General features: G+C 46.4%; 1 protein-coding gene across 4 annotated transcripts in view; it reads left to right on the forward strand.

Moving 5' to 3' along the window:
* Positions 1-17,067, forward strand: part of vps13b (vacuolar protein sorting 13 homolog B) — a 1,087,794-nt gene that overhangs the window by 966,438 nt on the left and 104,289 nt on the right. For all 4 annotated transcript variants that reach the window (XM_085992288.1, XM_085992290.1, XM_085992289.1 and 1 more), the window contains exon 43: positions 3,213-3,374. In XM_085992288.1, coding sequence (XP_085848414.1) covers positions 3,213-3,374 — 162 coding nt within the window. The remainder of the gene's footprint in view (positions 1-3,212; positions 3,375-17,067) is intronic.

Consider the following 17,067-nt stretch of genomic DNA (forward strand, 5'->3'; position numbering starts at 1 on the left):
GGCATCCAATGCATTTGTATTGCAGCACTGCATTGAATTAATTACTGTGCGTTTCATTTATATCTGCGACACCCGACGTTGTGACAGTGTCAGCTGTGGGCCCGGTGGGTAGCACCCGAGCCTCTGAGTCAGAAGATCGTGGCTTCTGAAACCTAGGCTGACACTCCAATGCAATATTGAGGGAGGTGCCGTCTTTCGGGTGAGATGTTAAACCGAGGCCCCGTCTGCCCCCTCAGGTGGACGTAAAAGATCCCACGGCCACTATTTTGAAGAAGAGCAGGGGAGTTCTCCCCGATGTCCTGGGGCCAATATTTATCACTCAGACAACACTAAAACTGACTTATCTGTTCATTATCACATTGCTGTTTGTTGCTGTGCCCCTCAACCAACATCACTAAATCAGTTCATTATCATGTTGCCGTGCGCATATTGGCTGCCGCATTTCCTACATTACAACAGCGACTATACTTGAAAAGTACTTATTGGTTGTAAAGCGCTTTGGGATGTCCTGTGGTCATGAACGACACTATATAAATGTAAGTCTTTCTTTCTGACATAGCTTCCTTGCAAAGCTTAGTATTTTTGTGCCTGTAATAAGATATTCAAACGAATTGTGAACCATAGGCAAAGACTCATAGAAATTTATGGCACAGAAGGAGGCCATTCAGCCCATCATGTCTGTGCCGGCCAAAAAAAAAGCTATCCAGCCTAATCCCACTTTCCAGCTCTTGGTCCGTAGCCTTGTAGGTTACAGCTCTTCAAGTACTTTTTAAAAGCGATGAGGTTTTCTGCCTCTACCACCCTTTCAGGCAGTGCGTTCCAGACCCCCACCACCCTCTCCTGAACTCCCCTCTAATCCTTCTACCATAAGATGTACTCCTTTTACTGATAGTCACTCTTTCAGACCTCAGATTGATATAAAATGAAGAAGCCAGTACTGTAAGGTCTCCTTAATTCCATCACTCCCAAGCATAGATAAAGTCCTGTAAGACATGATGCGCATGGTTTCGGAAGGATTCTTCAAATACTGTATGCAGTGACTTTCCGAATTCCTCTTGCGTGCAGCAGATTTCGTCTTCCGTTCAGGAAATTGCCTTTTGGACGGTCCTAGCATTGTGCAGAAATTTCTCGGCATTTCACGTGAGGAAAAATGTACGGATATCTAGGAATGATAACAGGGCAGTTATCTAATTTCTGAAATAAAAACAGAAACTGCTGGAAATACTCAGCAGGTCAGGCAGCATCTGTGGAGAGAGAAACAGAGTTAACGTCTCAGGTCGAAGGCATTTCTGAGTTCATGTTCGTTAGCAACTGCAAGAGATCTTGTGACTTATAACCCGAACACCCTGGATTAGATTATTTCATAGAAATCGCTCAAAATATGTAATATGCGGGGGATACGGTAATGATCCAGAGACATGAGTTCGAATCCCACCACGGCAGCTGGGGAATTTAAATTCAATTAATTAAATAAATCTGGAATAAAAACCTAGTATCAGTAATGGTGACCATAAAACTACTGGATTGTCATAAAAACTGATCTGGTTCACTAATACCCTTTAGGGAAGGAAATCTGCCATCCTTACCTGGTCTGGCCTATATGTCAAAATCCTGGAACTCCCTACCTAACAGCACAGTGGGAGTACCATCACCACACAGACTGCAGCGGTTCAAGAAGGCGGCTCACCACCACCTTCTCAACGGCAAATAGGGATGGGCAATAAATGCTGCCCGTGCGGCGACGGTGACTTCCCGTGAATGAATATTTTTTAAAAAATTTGTGTGCGTCCTGATCTACTGTAACATTGCTTACAGTTTGATCTGGATATGGGCTCATAACTTCTCCCACTGGCGATAGGCATCTCTTGTTTCATGGGGTCAATGAGGGCCTGTCTTGGCAACTGTATCTCAGAATCTTTTTTCAGTTTCTTCTTTTCGCTTTTAAAATACACTCTTCTTCCCTCTTGAGAACCGAGGGCGTGTGGCCAGCCCTGGACTGTGTCAATGAGAGGCCGTGCTCCTGTGAGGATGGTGCACTGGGTCAAGTTATCCTTGTAGGCTGGGCTACAAGAGTCTTCCCAAGTGTAGCAGGTAGAATTGAATATCCAGCAGACAGGGACTGAATTACACAACCATGTCCTGAAAGTTCTGTTTAATCCTCCTTTGCAACACTGTGGTTCTTTTCTGCCTATATCATGTGAGCAATTAACAATCACCTTGACCATACTTGAAAGAAAGAAAGACTTATATAGTGCCTTTCACGACCTCAGGAAGTCCCAAAGCGCTTTACAGCCAATTAAGTATTTTTTGAAGTGTATTCAGTGTTGTAATGTGGGGAACGCGGCAGCCAATTTTGCCACAGCAAGCTCCCACAAGCAGCAATGTGATAATGACCAGATAATCTGTTTTAGTGATGTTGGTTGAGGGATAAATATTGGTCGTGACACCGGGGATAACTCCCCTACTATTCTTCCAATGGTGCCGTGGGATCTTTTACGTCCACCTGAGAGAGCAGACGGGGCCTCGGTTTAACGTCTCATCTGAACGACGGCACCTCCGACAGTGCAGCACTCCCTCAGCACTGCACTGGGAGCGTCAGTCCTAGATTTTTGTGTTCAAGTCTCTGCAGAGGGACTTGAACCTTCTGACTCAGAGGCGAGAGTCCTACCGACTGAGCCTTCTTTCTTTTTTTCCTATTTTCTTTCATAATATATATATTTTTTTAAGTTATTTTTCTTTCACCATGCCAAGCCTGGCTCGTTTGTCGCCAGCGGCGTTTCTCACAGTTCACGGGCAATATTTCAGTGACTTTGCAAATTGCTTTGGTCAGATTGAACCCACTCTCAGCCCTGAAAATCCTGGTTCTCGCGCTTTTAAGAGTAGAACGCTCAGCTGCACTGCTGGTATTATGTCTAAATATTTTTGCAGTCATCAAAAATTATGCTGTTGCCAACTGTAAGTTCTAAATCAGTATATAGATGAGACACAAATTCTCCACAAGGATCATTTTTTTTTAAAACAACTGTTTTATTAAGTACTGTGGAGAACTTGAAATGCTGGCGTTGACAGTAACCAGCTTTTGTCAGTCATCTGAAATATTAACTAGTGTTTTCACATCCTCGGGTTTTCAAGCTGCGGTCTTTGCCACTAGGCGGACGGCTGCTAAACATCTTTAGGGCTGATCTAATGCACACTGATGTTTTCTGTTCCAGAACCAACATCCAGAGGCAGAGGAGTTGGTCTTCAGCCACTTTGTGATATGTAACGACACTCAGGAGACGCTGCGGTTTGGCCAGGTGGATACTGATGAAAATGTTCTGTTGGCCAGTCAGCACAGCCATCAGTACAGCTGGCGCTCTCACAAGTCCCCCCAGGTATTGCAAAACGTAGGCTTTGCTGAATTATTGTTTGGCAGCTGCTTCAGGGGACTAAAACCGTAATAATAACAGCAGGTGCCTTGAAGGAGATATTAATTATAGTTGTAAGTTTTGAAGCAAGCCTTTTTTTATTATTAAGAGTTCGGAAAATGTCACCAACTGCAGTGATGCACCAGTGCAAATGCAGTTTAATTACTGAATGCTGAGGTAAAGCCCTGCTTATCTTAAACGTAACCCAACAAGTCAAGTCAAGGAACAAGCCTTTGAGGACACCATTAACGTTTCTTCATTCCGCGGTCAAAATGCAAGATTGGCGGTTTTCTCGTGACGACTGTATTAAAATGATGAACATTTGATAGAGGTGTACAAGATTATGACGGGTTTGGATAGGCTCGACGGGGAAAGGCTGTTCCCACTAGTTGATGGTACAAGGACTAGGGGGCACAGATTTAAGGTTTTGGGCAAGAGATACAGGGGGAGTTGTGAGGAAAAGCTTTTTTACGCAGCGAGTGATGAGGACCTGGAACTCGCTGCCGAAGGAAGTGGTGGACGCGGAGACACTCAATGTTTTCAAGGGGAGACTGGATAGGCACTTGAGGGAAATAAACTTGCAAGGCTATGGGGATTGAGCGGGGGAATGGGACTGACTGGATTGCTCTGTAGAGAGCCGGCATGGACTCGATGGGCCAAATGGCCTCCTCCTGTGCCGTTATGACTCTATGATTCTGGGCTTCCTTATGCCCCTTCCCTTTAATTCTGTCATTCTTGTTGAAAGCAAACTGTGAAAGGGAGCATTTATTTCTCATAAGGCAGAGCCTTCAGTTCTGAAAGGTTAAGAGAGCATTAACAAGCATGAGGCAGCAATGTGCAGTTTGTTCCACAAAGGTAGTTGCGTTTCATTTCGTTTTTAAATAGTCTGTTCTTGACAGCTGCAGTGATGTGGAGTACGCTCAAACTGGTAGGTGTCCTAATTGAGGCTGATGTGATACTGTAAGGATTTTCCGACCTCGGCTCTCAAACTAACTCTTCAAAAGGAACTAGAAAAACAGATGATTGGATTCAGACCAGACGCCAGTACATTTGAGCCATTCCCTGCCATAAAGTTTCATCTGTACATAATTTTTCTCTCTCACTTACCCATCTTGCTGCTACCCACTCACCTTCCTAACTCAGTCAGATGACACTTGGGGCTGGATTTTCATTGAGGAGGCGTGTAGGAGGCGGGACTACAACTTTTGGGGTTGTAGTCCCGCCTCCATCGAGTTGTGGCCAACCCACACGATTTTCACTTGATTGACCTTGTTGAGCCCGCTGGGTGGGCTCAGCAGGTCAATTAAGGGCCACCCGGCAACAGGTGACATCACAGATTGATATTTCATCTGTCAAAAGCTTTTGACAGATGAAATATCAGCATTTGGAAGCTGTCAAACACTGACAATCTGTACACCTAAGTTAATTCCTTCCTCTCAGGCTGATTTAGAGATCTCTCCAGAACAGAAAGCTGAATGCTGCAACTTTTGACAGCTCGCGGCCATTCTGCTTTCTGTGCCGGTGAGATGAGGGACTCCCGAGACCTGAAGGAAGGAAGGCTGTAAAGGTAAGTAAATGTAAGTAAAACTTCTTTAAACACTTTACACACACCAAACACACTTAACCTCTGCACTCATGCACCCATCACTCACCTGAACACTGGACATCTCGAACCCTCCAAGTCCTTCAGCCCGACGGTCCGCCTCGCTAACTTGGCGTGGTTTGAAGCCGTCGGGAATCCCACACTTCAACAATAAAAATAGGGATTAGGCTAAAAACTGCCTGTTAACTACCTGTTAACAGGCAGTTAATTGGCACTAATCCCCTTCCCACTCGGGGAGGCGGGTCTCCGCGCGGGTCGGGTACCCGCCTCCTTTGAAACTGGCATGGAGGTGGGTTGGGGACGGGATGGGTTCGTGCCCCCCCCGATTTTGAGATTTTAACCCCCCACACGCCTCCAATCCCGCCTCCACGGCCCAATGAAAATCCTGCCCTTTGTCTCCAAGTCCATTTCTATCTTCTCGGCCCACCAACACTATTCTTCATGCACCTCCTCCACAAAGCCACCAGCACATTGCTCATTCAAAACAAGCCAGCACAATAACTGTCTCCGCTTTTAACACTTTACTTTTGCAACATAAAAACAAAAGCAAAATGCTGCGGATGCTGGAAATCTAAAATGAAAACAGAAAATGCTGGAAACACTCGGCAGGTCAGGCTGCATCTGTGGAGAGAGAGAAACAGAGTTAACGTTTCAGGTCGATGACCTTTTGTCAGGACTGGAAGGAGTTAGTGATAAAACAGGTTTTAAACAAGCGCAGAGGCAGGGAAGGAGAGGAAAGAACAAAAGGGAAGGTCTGTGATAGGGTGGAGGGCAGGAATGATTAAATGACAAAAGGGATGACGATGTGAGGCAAAATGGGGTAGTTATGGGACAAGTAAAGAAAGAAAAGATTAATCTAAAGGAGCTATAAGTGGCAATAGCACAATCATTACCTGCACCTGCTGTCAGAGAAAATGGGAGCAGTGGTTATGACCTGAAATTGTTGAACTCTATGTTGAGTCCAGAAGGCTGTAAAGTGCCTAATCGAAAGATGAGGTGCTGTTCCTCGAGCTTACGCTGAGCTTCATTGGAACAGTGTAAGAGGCCGAGGACAGAGTGGGAGTGGGGCAGAGAATTAAAGTGGGAAGTAACCGGAAGCTCAAGGTCACGCTTACGGCATGAATGGAGGTATTCAGCAAAACAATCACCCAATCTGCGTTTGGTCTCCTCAATGTAGAGCAGGCTGCATCGTGAGCAGCGAATACAGTGTATTGAATTGAAAGAAGTACAAGTAAGTCGCTGTTTCAGGAGTGTCATTATGCATCGCTGCCCTCCTTTCCAAACGGAATCAGTTTATACGGTTGTATAAAGCTCTTGTTAGATCCCATTTAGAGTACTGTGTTCAGTTCTGGGCACCACACCTCAGGAAGGGCATACTGGCCTTGGAGTGGGTGCACATTCATCAGAATGATACCGGGGCTAAAAGGGTTAATTTATGAGGACAGATTGCATAGACCAGGCTTGTATTCCCTTGTGTATAGAAGATTAGGAGATGATGTAATTGATGTGCTTAAAGGAGTTGATAAGGTAGATAGAGAGAAAAACAATTCTCTGGAGAGGGGAGTCCAGAACAAGAGGGCATAACCTTAAAATTAGAGCTAGTTCAAGGGTGGTGTCAGGAAGCACTTCTTCACACAAAGGGTAGTGTAAATCTGGAACTCTCTCCCCAAAAAGCTGTTGAGGCTGGGGGTCAATTGAAAATTTCAAAACTGAGATTGATGGATTTTTGATAGGCAAAGGTATTAATGGATATGGAGCAAAGGTGGGTGAATGGAGTTAAGATACAGGTCAGCCATGATCTAATTGAGCGGCGGGACAGGCTCGAGGGGTTAAATGGCCTACTCCTGTTCGAATCTTCCCTCTAATTTTATTTTTCGAGCGCGGTCCCTTTAACTGGCTGCGCGGCCCATTCAGATTTTCGTGCATGCGCGGTTTCTCCCGCGTAAAAGCCCGTGGGCGGCCTGCGCGGGGCCTCCAGGCGGCCGCACAGCTCAACGGGAACGTTGCTCCTGTTCCCATGTTCCTAATCAACACGGAGCATTTGAAAAATCAACTGCTGCAGTGGGCTGAGTTTAGTGAGAGCCGTACACCAACAACTATGATGCTTATAAATGTGTTTCCTTGCGATAGTTCTTAAAAATGATGCATTAATCGCAGGAAAAATGCCAAAGAAAAGATACAACTTGATTTTATATACAATCTACTCCTCTTGCTTTGTAGTTGCTTCATTCAAATTACCCGCTCGTTCAACTTGAAATTGTGCAAAAAAAACGCCTCCTGTTGGAAAATGCATTGGAACTTAAATGCTTAGTTCAATCCTCTTAATTTGAATTACTGGTTAATCCAGATTGGAATTCCACCTCAAGTGGGATCTCCGCAGTGAAATTCAAATTCAACCCTATGATCAGTGTCAAGTGCAGCTCACCCCCCCGCGTGCGTGAGGATAGAGAGCAATTTGGGCCAAGTTTTTGGGAGGAGTTTGTGAGCTAACTTCAGAAGTAGTTTGAGAGTACCGCTCGCCAGAAGCGCAAAAATCCTTAATGTTGCAAAAATACGTTAACAGATCATGTAATATGGGATGTGCACGCTGCAGAGCTGAAGGAAGCTAGGGCCCGGAAATTTATCACCTCTCTCTCTCACTCTCTCTCTCTCTCTCTCTCTCTCTCTCTCTCCTTCCCCCTACATGGAGAGAATTTAGCCAGCCCAGAGGATGTGCTCTACAACTCATCCTGACATCAAACTCAGCTTGCTGAGCTAGCCTAAGGAGGTCAGAGGATCCTTCTGGGCTATCTGACCTCGCCTTGCTGCAAAAGATGAATGAATTTACCAAAGAATTTGAAACCGCTACCACGCAATCAAATCCAGGCCCACACGCGGGGAGGCAAGAAACGTTCCCACAGAAAGTGTCGACAGCTGAAATTTTTATCTCATCACAAGCCAGAGGTCATCTTCACTGTTGATAAAACTGGCCTTTTTTTAAAAAAAAGCTGCCAAACAGAATGCTAGCTTTCATTGATGAAAAACGTTCAAGTGGAAAAGTCAAGCAGCAAATTGCAAACTACTATGAAAGCAACCGTGATCTAATTGAATGGCGAAGCAGGCTCCAGGGGCTGAACGGTCTACTCCTGTTCCTATGTTCCTACTATTGTGGTTGGGGTTTGTGTGGCGGGGGCGGTGGCAGGTGGTGAAAAGAAAACCCGCCGGTAATTGAGAAGTCCAAAATTCCGGCATGTGTTTCAAGGCGTTATCACTTTGCATGGAACCTGCAGAAACCACAAAATGGCGTGGATGGCTGGTGGCCATTTTGAGGAGCGGTCACGTCACTTTTCAACCGAAGCACGGCATCGCAAGGCAGCAAAGTTGGCGAGATAGTTGACAGCTGTGGGGCTCATGTGAAATGCCTGCGTCTAAATGTAACAGAGCTATTATTCCGACCAGCAAACGCGATGCCAATAAAATCCAGCCACTGATGCTGGTGTGATTCACGCTATGAAACAGCACTACAACAACGACGACGACTTGCATTTATCTAGCATCTTTAACATTGTAAAATGTCCCAAGGCGCTTCGGGGGAGGCGTTAACAGACAAAATTTGACACCGAGCCGCATAAAGAGATATTAAAACAGGTGAGGTTGATTTTTATCGGAGCGACTTAAAAGCAGAGAGAGGGGTAGAGATGACGAGAGGTTTAGAAGGGAATTCCAGAGCTTAGGGCCCAGGCAGCTGAAGGCTAGGCTGCCAATGGTGGAACGAAGGAAATCGGAGATGCACAAGAGGCCAGAATTGGAGGAGCGCAGAGATCTCGGAGGATTGTAGGGATGGAGGAGGTTACAGAGATAGGGCGGGAGCGAGGTCATGTGTTTTGAACGCCAGGATCAGAATTTTTTAATTGAGGTCTTGCCAGACCAGGAGCCAATATAGACCAGCGAGCACAGGGGGTGATGGGTGGGCGGTATTGGTACGAGAAATGTCTGGTGTGAAAATCTATCGCCAAACATGGTGACAGCATCGAATTTATGTTGGATGTTCTGCAGGCAATCCACATGATCCACTCATCGCAGGAGGTGGTGAGCAGAATCTATTGCCAGCTTTAACTGGAGCATTGTAGCAGCCAACTCTGAAACAGCAGTTCCACATTGCGATTGACAGCAGACAATGAGTATTGAATCCATTGTTGGTGTTGGTAAGGACATCCTGGCATCCAGATTAGCTGACTCAACACGGAAATGTTTAATGCTGTGCGAGAAGATGCCAGCGGGAATGAGAGTGAGAAAGAGATCCAAGCAATTGGGACCAGCGTGGAAATGAAGGTGGAGTGAGAAAGAGATCCAAGCAATTGGGTCCAGCGTGCAAATGAAGGTGGAGAAACCAGCTCCCACCACGGCCATAGTGCCAGTTCAGGAGGTAACTGACAACTAAGCCAGATGTCCCAATGGAATTTTTCCGACATCTTTGTGGCAAATGTGCTGTTGGCAGGAACCAGTCAGAGTACGTTGACTGAACTTTGCGTTGCATTGCGCTGCGCAGCTTGTACAGCATTCCAGTCTTGATCACTTGCGTTTCTGCATTTCACTAGTTGCTTTGATCTCCTCCTTATGGGTTTTTTTTGCCTAGTGTTCCTGTACTGTTTTCCTGTCACGTTGAATCAAAATTGCTCATTTTAAATTACTGGAAAGTTGTAAGCTTGTTTCAAGCAATAACAATTTGGAATTGCCAGATGTAGCCTGTAACACCTTGCAGGTGTTTCATCCTTAAGATATTTCGAGATGCTTCACATCCAGTGAACTGCTTTTTAAATATAGCTAGTGTTATGAATGCAGACATCGCAGCCAATATGCACACAGTAAGATGCCACCAACAGCACATAAGATGAATGACCAGCTAATCATTTTTGGTGGTATTAATGTCACCTGAACTGACTGACGGGGCTTCGGTTTAATGTTTCATCCAGAAGACGGTGCTCCCTCAGGACTGCACTGGAATGCCCTCCGAGATTATGTGCTGAAGTTTTAAGGGGTCGATTTTAACCCTACTCACTCAGCAGAAACCCGGCTCTTACCTGTCCGAAAGCCGCCATGATCGCAACACCTGCAGTTTTAACCTGCTCTCCCGAGCGGGCAGCAAGGGCACACGCCCGGAGCCAACAGGGTCCTTCTTTACATACACATGCTGCGGCCCGATGACATCATTGAGACACGACTCATTTTAACTCGGGCCAGAGCCGGGGAATCCACCTGGAGTTGAAATCGGGGGCCCATCATGTTGGAACTTGAACTCTGAGCCTTCTGACTCAGAGGCATGATTACCACTAACTGAGCTAAGCCGACGCCACACCTGCTGTCTAAACTTTTTTGTGTCTCCCTGTCTTCCGCTTGAAATAGCTTTCCTCACTCCAAAGCACACAAAAACAGGAACATGTATGAATTCAGTTCAACAGCTTTAAGGACAGGCAAGTTAATGTTCCCGGTGCAGCCGCACAGTGGTTTGGAGCTCCGCCACAGTCGGCTCACTGGCTTTTAAATGGAAAAACCACGCATGCGCGGAAATTTGAATAGGCTGCGCAGCCCGTTCAAGGGGTCGCGCACCCAAAAATTTTTTAAGGGAATATTGCCCGTATCCTAACCCGCCCCAAGTCCCGTCTCACCCATCACCCCTGTGCTCGCTGACCTACATTGGCTCCCGGTCCAACAACTCGAATTTAGCATTCTCATCCTTGTTTTCAAATCCCTCCAAGGCCTTGCCCCCCCCTTTCCCTATCTCTGTAACCTGCTGCAACCCGTCAAGATCTCTGCATTCCTCCAATTCTGGCCTCTTGCTCATCCCTGATTTTTATTGCTTCACCATTGGCTGCCGTGCCTTCAGCTGCCTCAGCCCTAAACTCTGGAATGCCGCCTCGCTACCGCTCCTCCCTTGAGACGCTCCTTGAAACCTACCTCCTGTCCTATCATCTCCTTAAGTGGCTCGGTGTCAAATGTTGTTTGATAACACTCGCCTGAAGCCCCATGGGACATTTTACTATGCTAAAGGTGCTAGATAAATGCAACTTATTGTTGCCCAGTGGCTGGCAGCTGGGGAAAGGTGGGGAACACACAAGACTTGTACTCCCCACCTTTGGGAAAGTGCTTAGCCTTTCCCTTGTTATCAGCCTCCTCCTGATATCCCTGCTGAGATGGGGAATTGTCAACGCAATCTTGTATTCGATCAACTTTATTGTGCAATGGCACATCAATAGTTTGCACTACCAGAAACAATCTCACATCTTCATTTGTCTATGTAGAAGGTATAATTAAGGAAAAAAGCGATCAAGTTCTGTATTGTGCATGGAAAAGTACAGTATATTGAGACAAAAAGTAGAGGGGCAAGTGATGTTGAAAGTTTTGCGGAAATCTTTCTAGTGACTTAGTCAACCAGGGACCTTTCAAGAGACCATTGTTTCCCCTTCAAAGTAGACTCCACTTTGAGTGCCTTAGTGGCAGCATGTATGTTAAAAAGTTTCACAAGTCAGGGCCATACTCATAAAATGAATGGTAGATTATTTGGAGAGCTGAGCTAGGAACAGGCGATTTGTATCTATAAGTGAAAAAGAAGGAAGAAAGTACAAGTAAATACACAGCGCTGAGGAAGGTTTACAGATTTCCTTTTTCATTATTCATTCCTGGGGTGTGGCGTCGCTGGCAAAGCCAGCATTTATTGCCCACCCCTTGAGAAGGTGATGGTGAAGCGCCATTTCAGAGGGCAGTTAAGAGTCAACCACATTGTTGTGGGTCTGGAGTCACATATAGGCCAGACTGAGTAAGGACGGCAGATTTCCTTCCCTAAAGGACATTAGTGAACCAGATGGGTCTTTGAGACAATCCGGTAGTTTCATAGTCACCACAAGAGTACTAGATTGAGCTAAAAATGTAAAAGTTCATTTCAGAAATTGGAGTTGCCAGCTTTTAAGCATGTAGAAATAATCCCATCAACTGCAGGAAAATACGAGGACCTAGAGTGGAATAATAGGTACCATGTGCTATAATGAAATGCCACAAAAATGTTAGTCAACAAAGATTATTTTGAATATTTACTTATGGTTAAACATGGCATTTGGACTTAATTGTTTCCATGCTAAATAAAGTGTTTAATAGCTCATAGCGGATGAAAGATGGAATTAAAGCCTCAAGTGTGGACAAGCCCTCAGAGTGTTAGATTAGAGGAATGTTAGATGACTTCATAGCTATGAAATTATTTCATTCCTCTTGATAATTCTGAACTTGCCAAGTTACTGAAGTTTCAGAACATTTAAACCAGATCTGAAGATAAATGTGAAATAATCTGTGCGTTTGGAATCAGTGACTGCCCCAACGGCTCTAGTTCATACTTGACTTCCACCGGGGAATAAAATGAGTTAGGACAGGGGTCTCGGATACCACATACTTACAGTGGGAAAGAAAATGATGTTAGCGTCTCATGTTTCTTATTATGCAGGCATTGCGCAATTATGGATGTGTTGCTTTATAGAAGAAACTGCCCATTCTATACTGACCCTGTTGTAAATGGTCATTTCAGTATGTTAGCTGTTTACAAGGGTCACTCTGTTAGCCCTTTGTGGGGTCGCTCGACAAAGTGCCAGCCTCGTCTTGGTAAATTTCCTAAATCCTGAAGTGCGCAATGACAACTGCGGAGGTTATGTACCACCTTATTACCCTGTTGTTTTCTTAAACATGTTGTGAACTCAGAAATAGATGTGTTACATCTCAAACACTCCTGCCTTTGGAGTATCACATGCTGGAATTTGTCCTGTAAAAATGTTTAAGGATATAATAAATTGTCTGAAACTCTGGCAGCGAGCTTAACCTACCGTGCCCATTACATTGAGCATACAGGGCCTTTTCTTTTACACTAATGGAGCAATGTTGAATGGGTTGTGTGGATTCACTGGGGACAGTCGACATTCCAGATTGGTGACCTAATTAGTTTGTGTTTAATTAAATTGATTTCTTAAGACTTTCTTCCAAAGAGGAGAGACGCATTTTACAACTACCTCAGCAGCAATGCTCGAGCTTATTTTTTTTTTTCAAACCCTGCATTTTGAGCAGTTGGACATCCATTTGGGAATCCGTGTTAACGCGTTCTTTCTGAAGGAACCAGTAACCTGTTGCTTTTTGAGCCAAGTAATTGTTCATTTTCTACATCAGTGCCACATGCAATAAAACCGCTTTTAGTGAGAATTTATTCTTTGCTATTCTGTACAAAAGGTTAAAATGCCCTAATCCTTATCCAACAGAGCCTCAATAAAGACACTGTTTTATTTGTTGCCAAAAAAAACTTCAACTTCAAATGCAATCAGTCCCGAGAACTAAACATAGCACCCTAATAACCCCAAGTAAATTTTAAAGTGTTACCAGAACCATTGTTGGTGTAGCTTTCTCGTTTTGTTTTCCTCCGTTAAACTAATATTAGAGTTAACTGTCGTGTTGCCTGCATTGACCTTATGGACCAGCTTCAGTTTCTCAAAGAGCAATTAGCCTCCGCATTGTTCGTGAATGTTTCTTTAAAGAAAAATAGGCCTCCACTTGCTTCTGTGTAGCTCCCTAGGACAGTGCCGTGCTTTCTCTGTCTTGCGGCATTTCTTCCGACACATGATGCTTATGTGAATAGAAAGGTCATATATTACAAGGAGCAATACATGGAAAACACAGCACGGTGCTACCCTGGTGAGCCACACAGAAGCGGATGCCAGGGACATTCGTAAATTGTAACTTCTAAACCAACAGCGAAATTCAATGCAGGAATGCCGTGAGGAAGTCTTTTAACTCTCATAAATGACTTCTTTTTAAATTAAGTTCCTGTAAAGCTATGTTTGCAATTGCAGCATTGTGAATAGTTTCTCCCAGATTTGTTAGTGAACCACTAATTTAAAGACAACATCTGTTACAAGCCCACAGACTCCCACAACTGTCTGGAGTTATGCTTTCTTCCCACCCTGCGCCCTGTAAAGACTCCATCCTTTTCCCTCAGTTTCTCTACTCCGGTGTTTCCACTTTATAGGCCAAAGCGTCTGAAATTTGTTCCTTTTCCCACTGGCTGTGGTGGACAGGATTCTTAACGGTGCCTTTCCCCCATTTCTCATGCTCCTGTTCCTGCCCCTCTCCTGACCTTTTGACCCCCCCCCCCCCCCCCCCGGGCCATTAGACTCCGCATTTGGCAGGTTATTTTCTGCCGACTACGACATGATCACGCCACCAAGCACATCTTCCTCTCCCCTCTTTCCAAGATACTCTTGTTCGTTCTCCCACCTCTTTGATCTCCAGCTGTCCTTACCAGCAACGTGGGAGGAGTACCTTCACCACACGGACTGCAGCGGTTCAAGAAACATAGAAGATAGGAGCAGGAGTAGGTCATTCGGCCCCTTGAGCCTGCTCCGCCATTTAATGAGATCATGGCTGATCATCCAAACTCAGTACCCTGTCCCTGCTTTCTCCTCATATCCCTTGATCCCTTTAGCCTTAAGAAATATATCTAACTCCTTCTTGAATATCTATATATATAAAGTGGCTCTTCTGTCTGTCTGTCTGTCTGCCTGGTCTCTATACGTTTGAAAGTTACAGAGCGTACCGACGCGCGCGTTGCCTCAAAAGAAAGCTTGTGATTCCGGACCGGTCATAGGCGTATTTACGTTTCAGCCGGACAAAAATCCCGCCCGCGGTATCCCAAAAACGTTCAGCGTTCCGCTCATTAGCATCTCATTAGCGACCGTGTGACGTCGAGGTCTTCCTACAGTTGTGTCGAGTGACTCGACGATTGACCAATCCTACGCTTCGGTGACCTGACCGGTCGACCAATCGGTGCGTGTGTGGGCGGGCCTTATCCTTCTGAACCGAGGTGAGTGGCCGCCATCTTGATTTTCCACGATTTTTTCCCCCACACTTTCTGTGTGTTAGGGAACTAAGGTAAATATTTCAATTATGTGTTAGGCAATTAATTAACAATTTATTTGAGTTTTATATTGTGTTTAGCAACCCCCCCCTCCTCACCCTCGCGCAGGGGGGACTCGGGGCCTGAAGCTGAAAAAATTTCTCTCTCTCTCTCTCTTTCTTCCCTCTCTCTCTCTCTCCTTCTCCTCTTCCCTCTCTCTCCTTCTCCTCTTCCCTCTCTCTTCTTCTCCTCTTCCCTCTCTGTCTCTCTCTACTTCCCCCTCTCAGGTGTCGCGGACGGAGCGCGGGCGCGCCGCCCGAAGTTTCCCGCTCGCTAACGGCCTTGCCGGCTCCCGCGGGCCGCTCGCACTGACCGCGCATGCGCCGCCCGCACTCACCGCGCATGCGCCGCCCGCACTCACCGCACATGCGCCGCCCGCACTCACCGCGCATGCGCCGCCCGCCCGCCCGCAGCGGCCGTCCATCAGCCGCACGATACGCGGGGGACCTCAGCAACGGCACCGGACCTCAGGCGCTAGGCAGGGGGAGGGGCCGGAGAGAGGGACAGAGGGGTGGGGGGGGAGAGGGACAGAGGGGTGGGGGGGGGAGAGGGAGACAAGGGAGGGGAGGGGAGGGAGGGAGAGAGGGGAGGGAGGGAGAGAGGGGAGGGGAGGGAGGGAGAGAGGGGAGGGGAGGGAGGGAGAGAGGGGAGGGGGGGAGGGAAGGAGAGAGGGGAGGGGAGGGAGAGAGGGGAGGGAGGGATAGGACAGGGAGAGGACATGACAGGGAGAGGGGGGACACACAGGGGCAGGGAGACCAAACGCCCCAAAATTGCCCTCGCGCCCCAAAATTGCCCTCGCAACGCGGGGCTCCCCAGCTAGTATTTAATAAATTGGCCTCAACTGCCTTGTGTGGTAGAGAATTCCACAGGTTCACCACTCTCTGGGTGAAGAAATTTCTCATCATCTCTGTCCTAAATGGCTTACCCTTTATCTTTAGACTGTGACCCCTGGTTCTGGACTTCCCCCGCCATCGGGAACATCCTTCCTGCATCTAGTCTGTCTAGTCCTGTTAGAATTTTATAAGTTTCAATGAGATCCCCTCTCATTCTTCTAAACTCCAGCGAATATAAGCCCAATCGACCCAATCTCTCTTCATACGTCATTCCTGCCATCCCAGGTATCAGTCTGGTGAATCTTCGCTACACTCCCTCCATGGCAAGAACATCCTTCCTCAGATAAGGTGACCAAAACTGCACACAATACTCAAGGTGTGGTCTCACCAAGGCTCACCACCACCTTCTCAATGGCAACTGGGGATGGCCAATAAATGCTGGCCTTGCCAGCGATGCCCACATCCCATGAATGAATAAAAAATAAAACAACCCTGGGCCCTTCCCTGTGTAATTGTATCAGACGCAACACCTGTTCACTCACTCACTTCCCACCTCATTGTTCAGGGTCCCTAACACCACTTCTGTGCGGAAAAGCAATTTATGTGTACTTCCTCTAATCTAATATACCGCACTCGCTGTTCACAGTGCGGTCTCCTCTATTACAGAAAGACCAAACACAGACTGGGCAACCACTTTGCCCAAAACCTTCATGCTGTCTGCAAATGTGACCTGACATCCCTGTGGTTTTCCACTTTCAACTTCCTCTCCCATTCCAACGCTTGACCTTTCCATCTTTGGCCCTCCTACAATGTTCCAACCAAATTCAATGCCAGTTTGAAAATCAGTATGTCTTCTTTCCCCTGAGGACTCTACACGCCCTCTTGGCTTGAACATTGACTTTAGCAACTTAAAACCTTAGCTTAGGTTTCATAGAGTCATAGAGTTTTACAGCACAGAAAGAGGCCCTTCGGCCCATCGTGTCTGCGCCGCCCATCCATCCCTGTCCAGTCTAATCCCATTTTCCAGCATTTGGTCCATAGCCTTGTATGCAATGGCATTTGAAGTGCTCATCCAAATGCTTCTTGAACGTTGTGAGGGTTCCTGCCTCTACCACCCTTTTAGGCATTGAGTTCCACATTCCAACCACCCTCTGGGTGAAAAAGTTCCTCCTCAAATCCCCTCTAAATCTCCTGCCCCTTACCCTGAATCTATGCCCCCTTGTTATTGACCCCCCTACTAAGGGGAAAAGTTCCTCTTTGTCTACC

The sequence above is a fragment of the Somniosus microcephalus genome, chromosome 7 (genome assembly GCF_052327205.1).
Source record: "Somniosus microcephalus isolate GS21.2 chromosome 7, FLI_Smic_1.0, whole genome shotgun sequence".
NCBI lineage: Eukaryota > Metazoa > Chordata > Chondrichthyes > Squaliformes > Somniosidae > Somniosus > Somniosus microcephalus.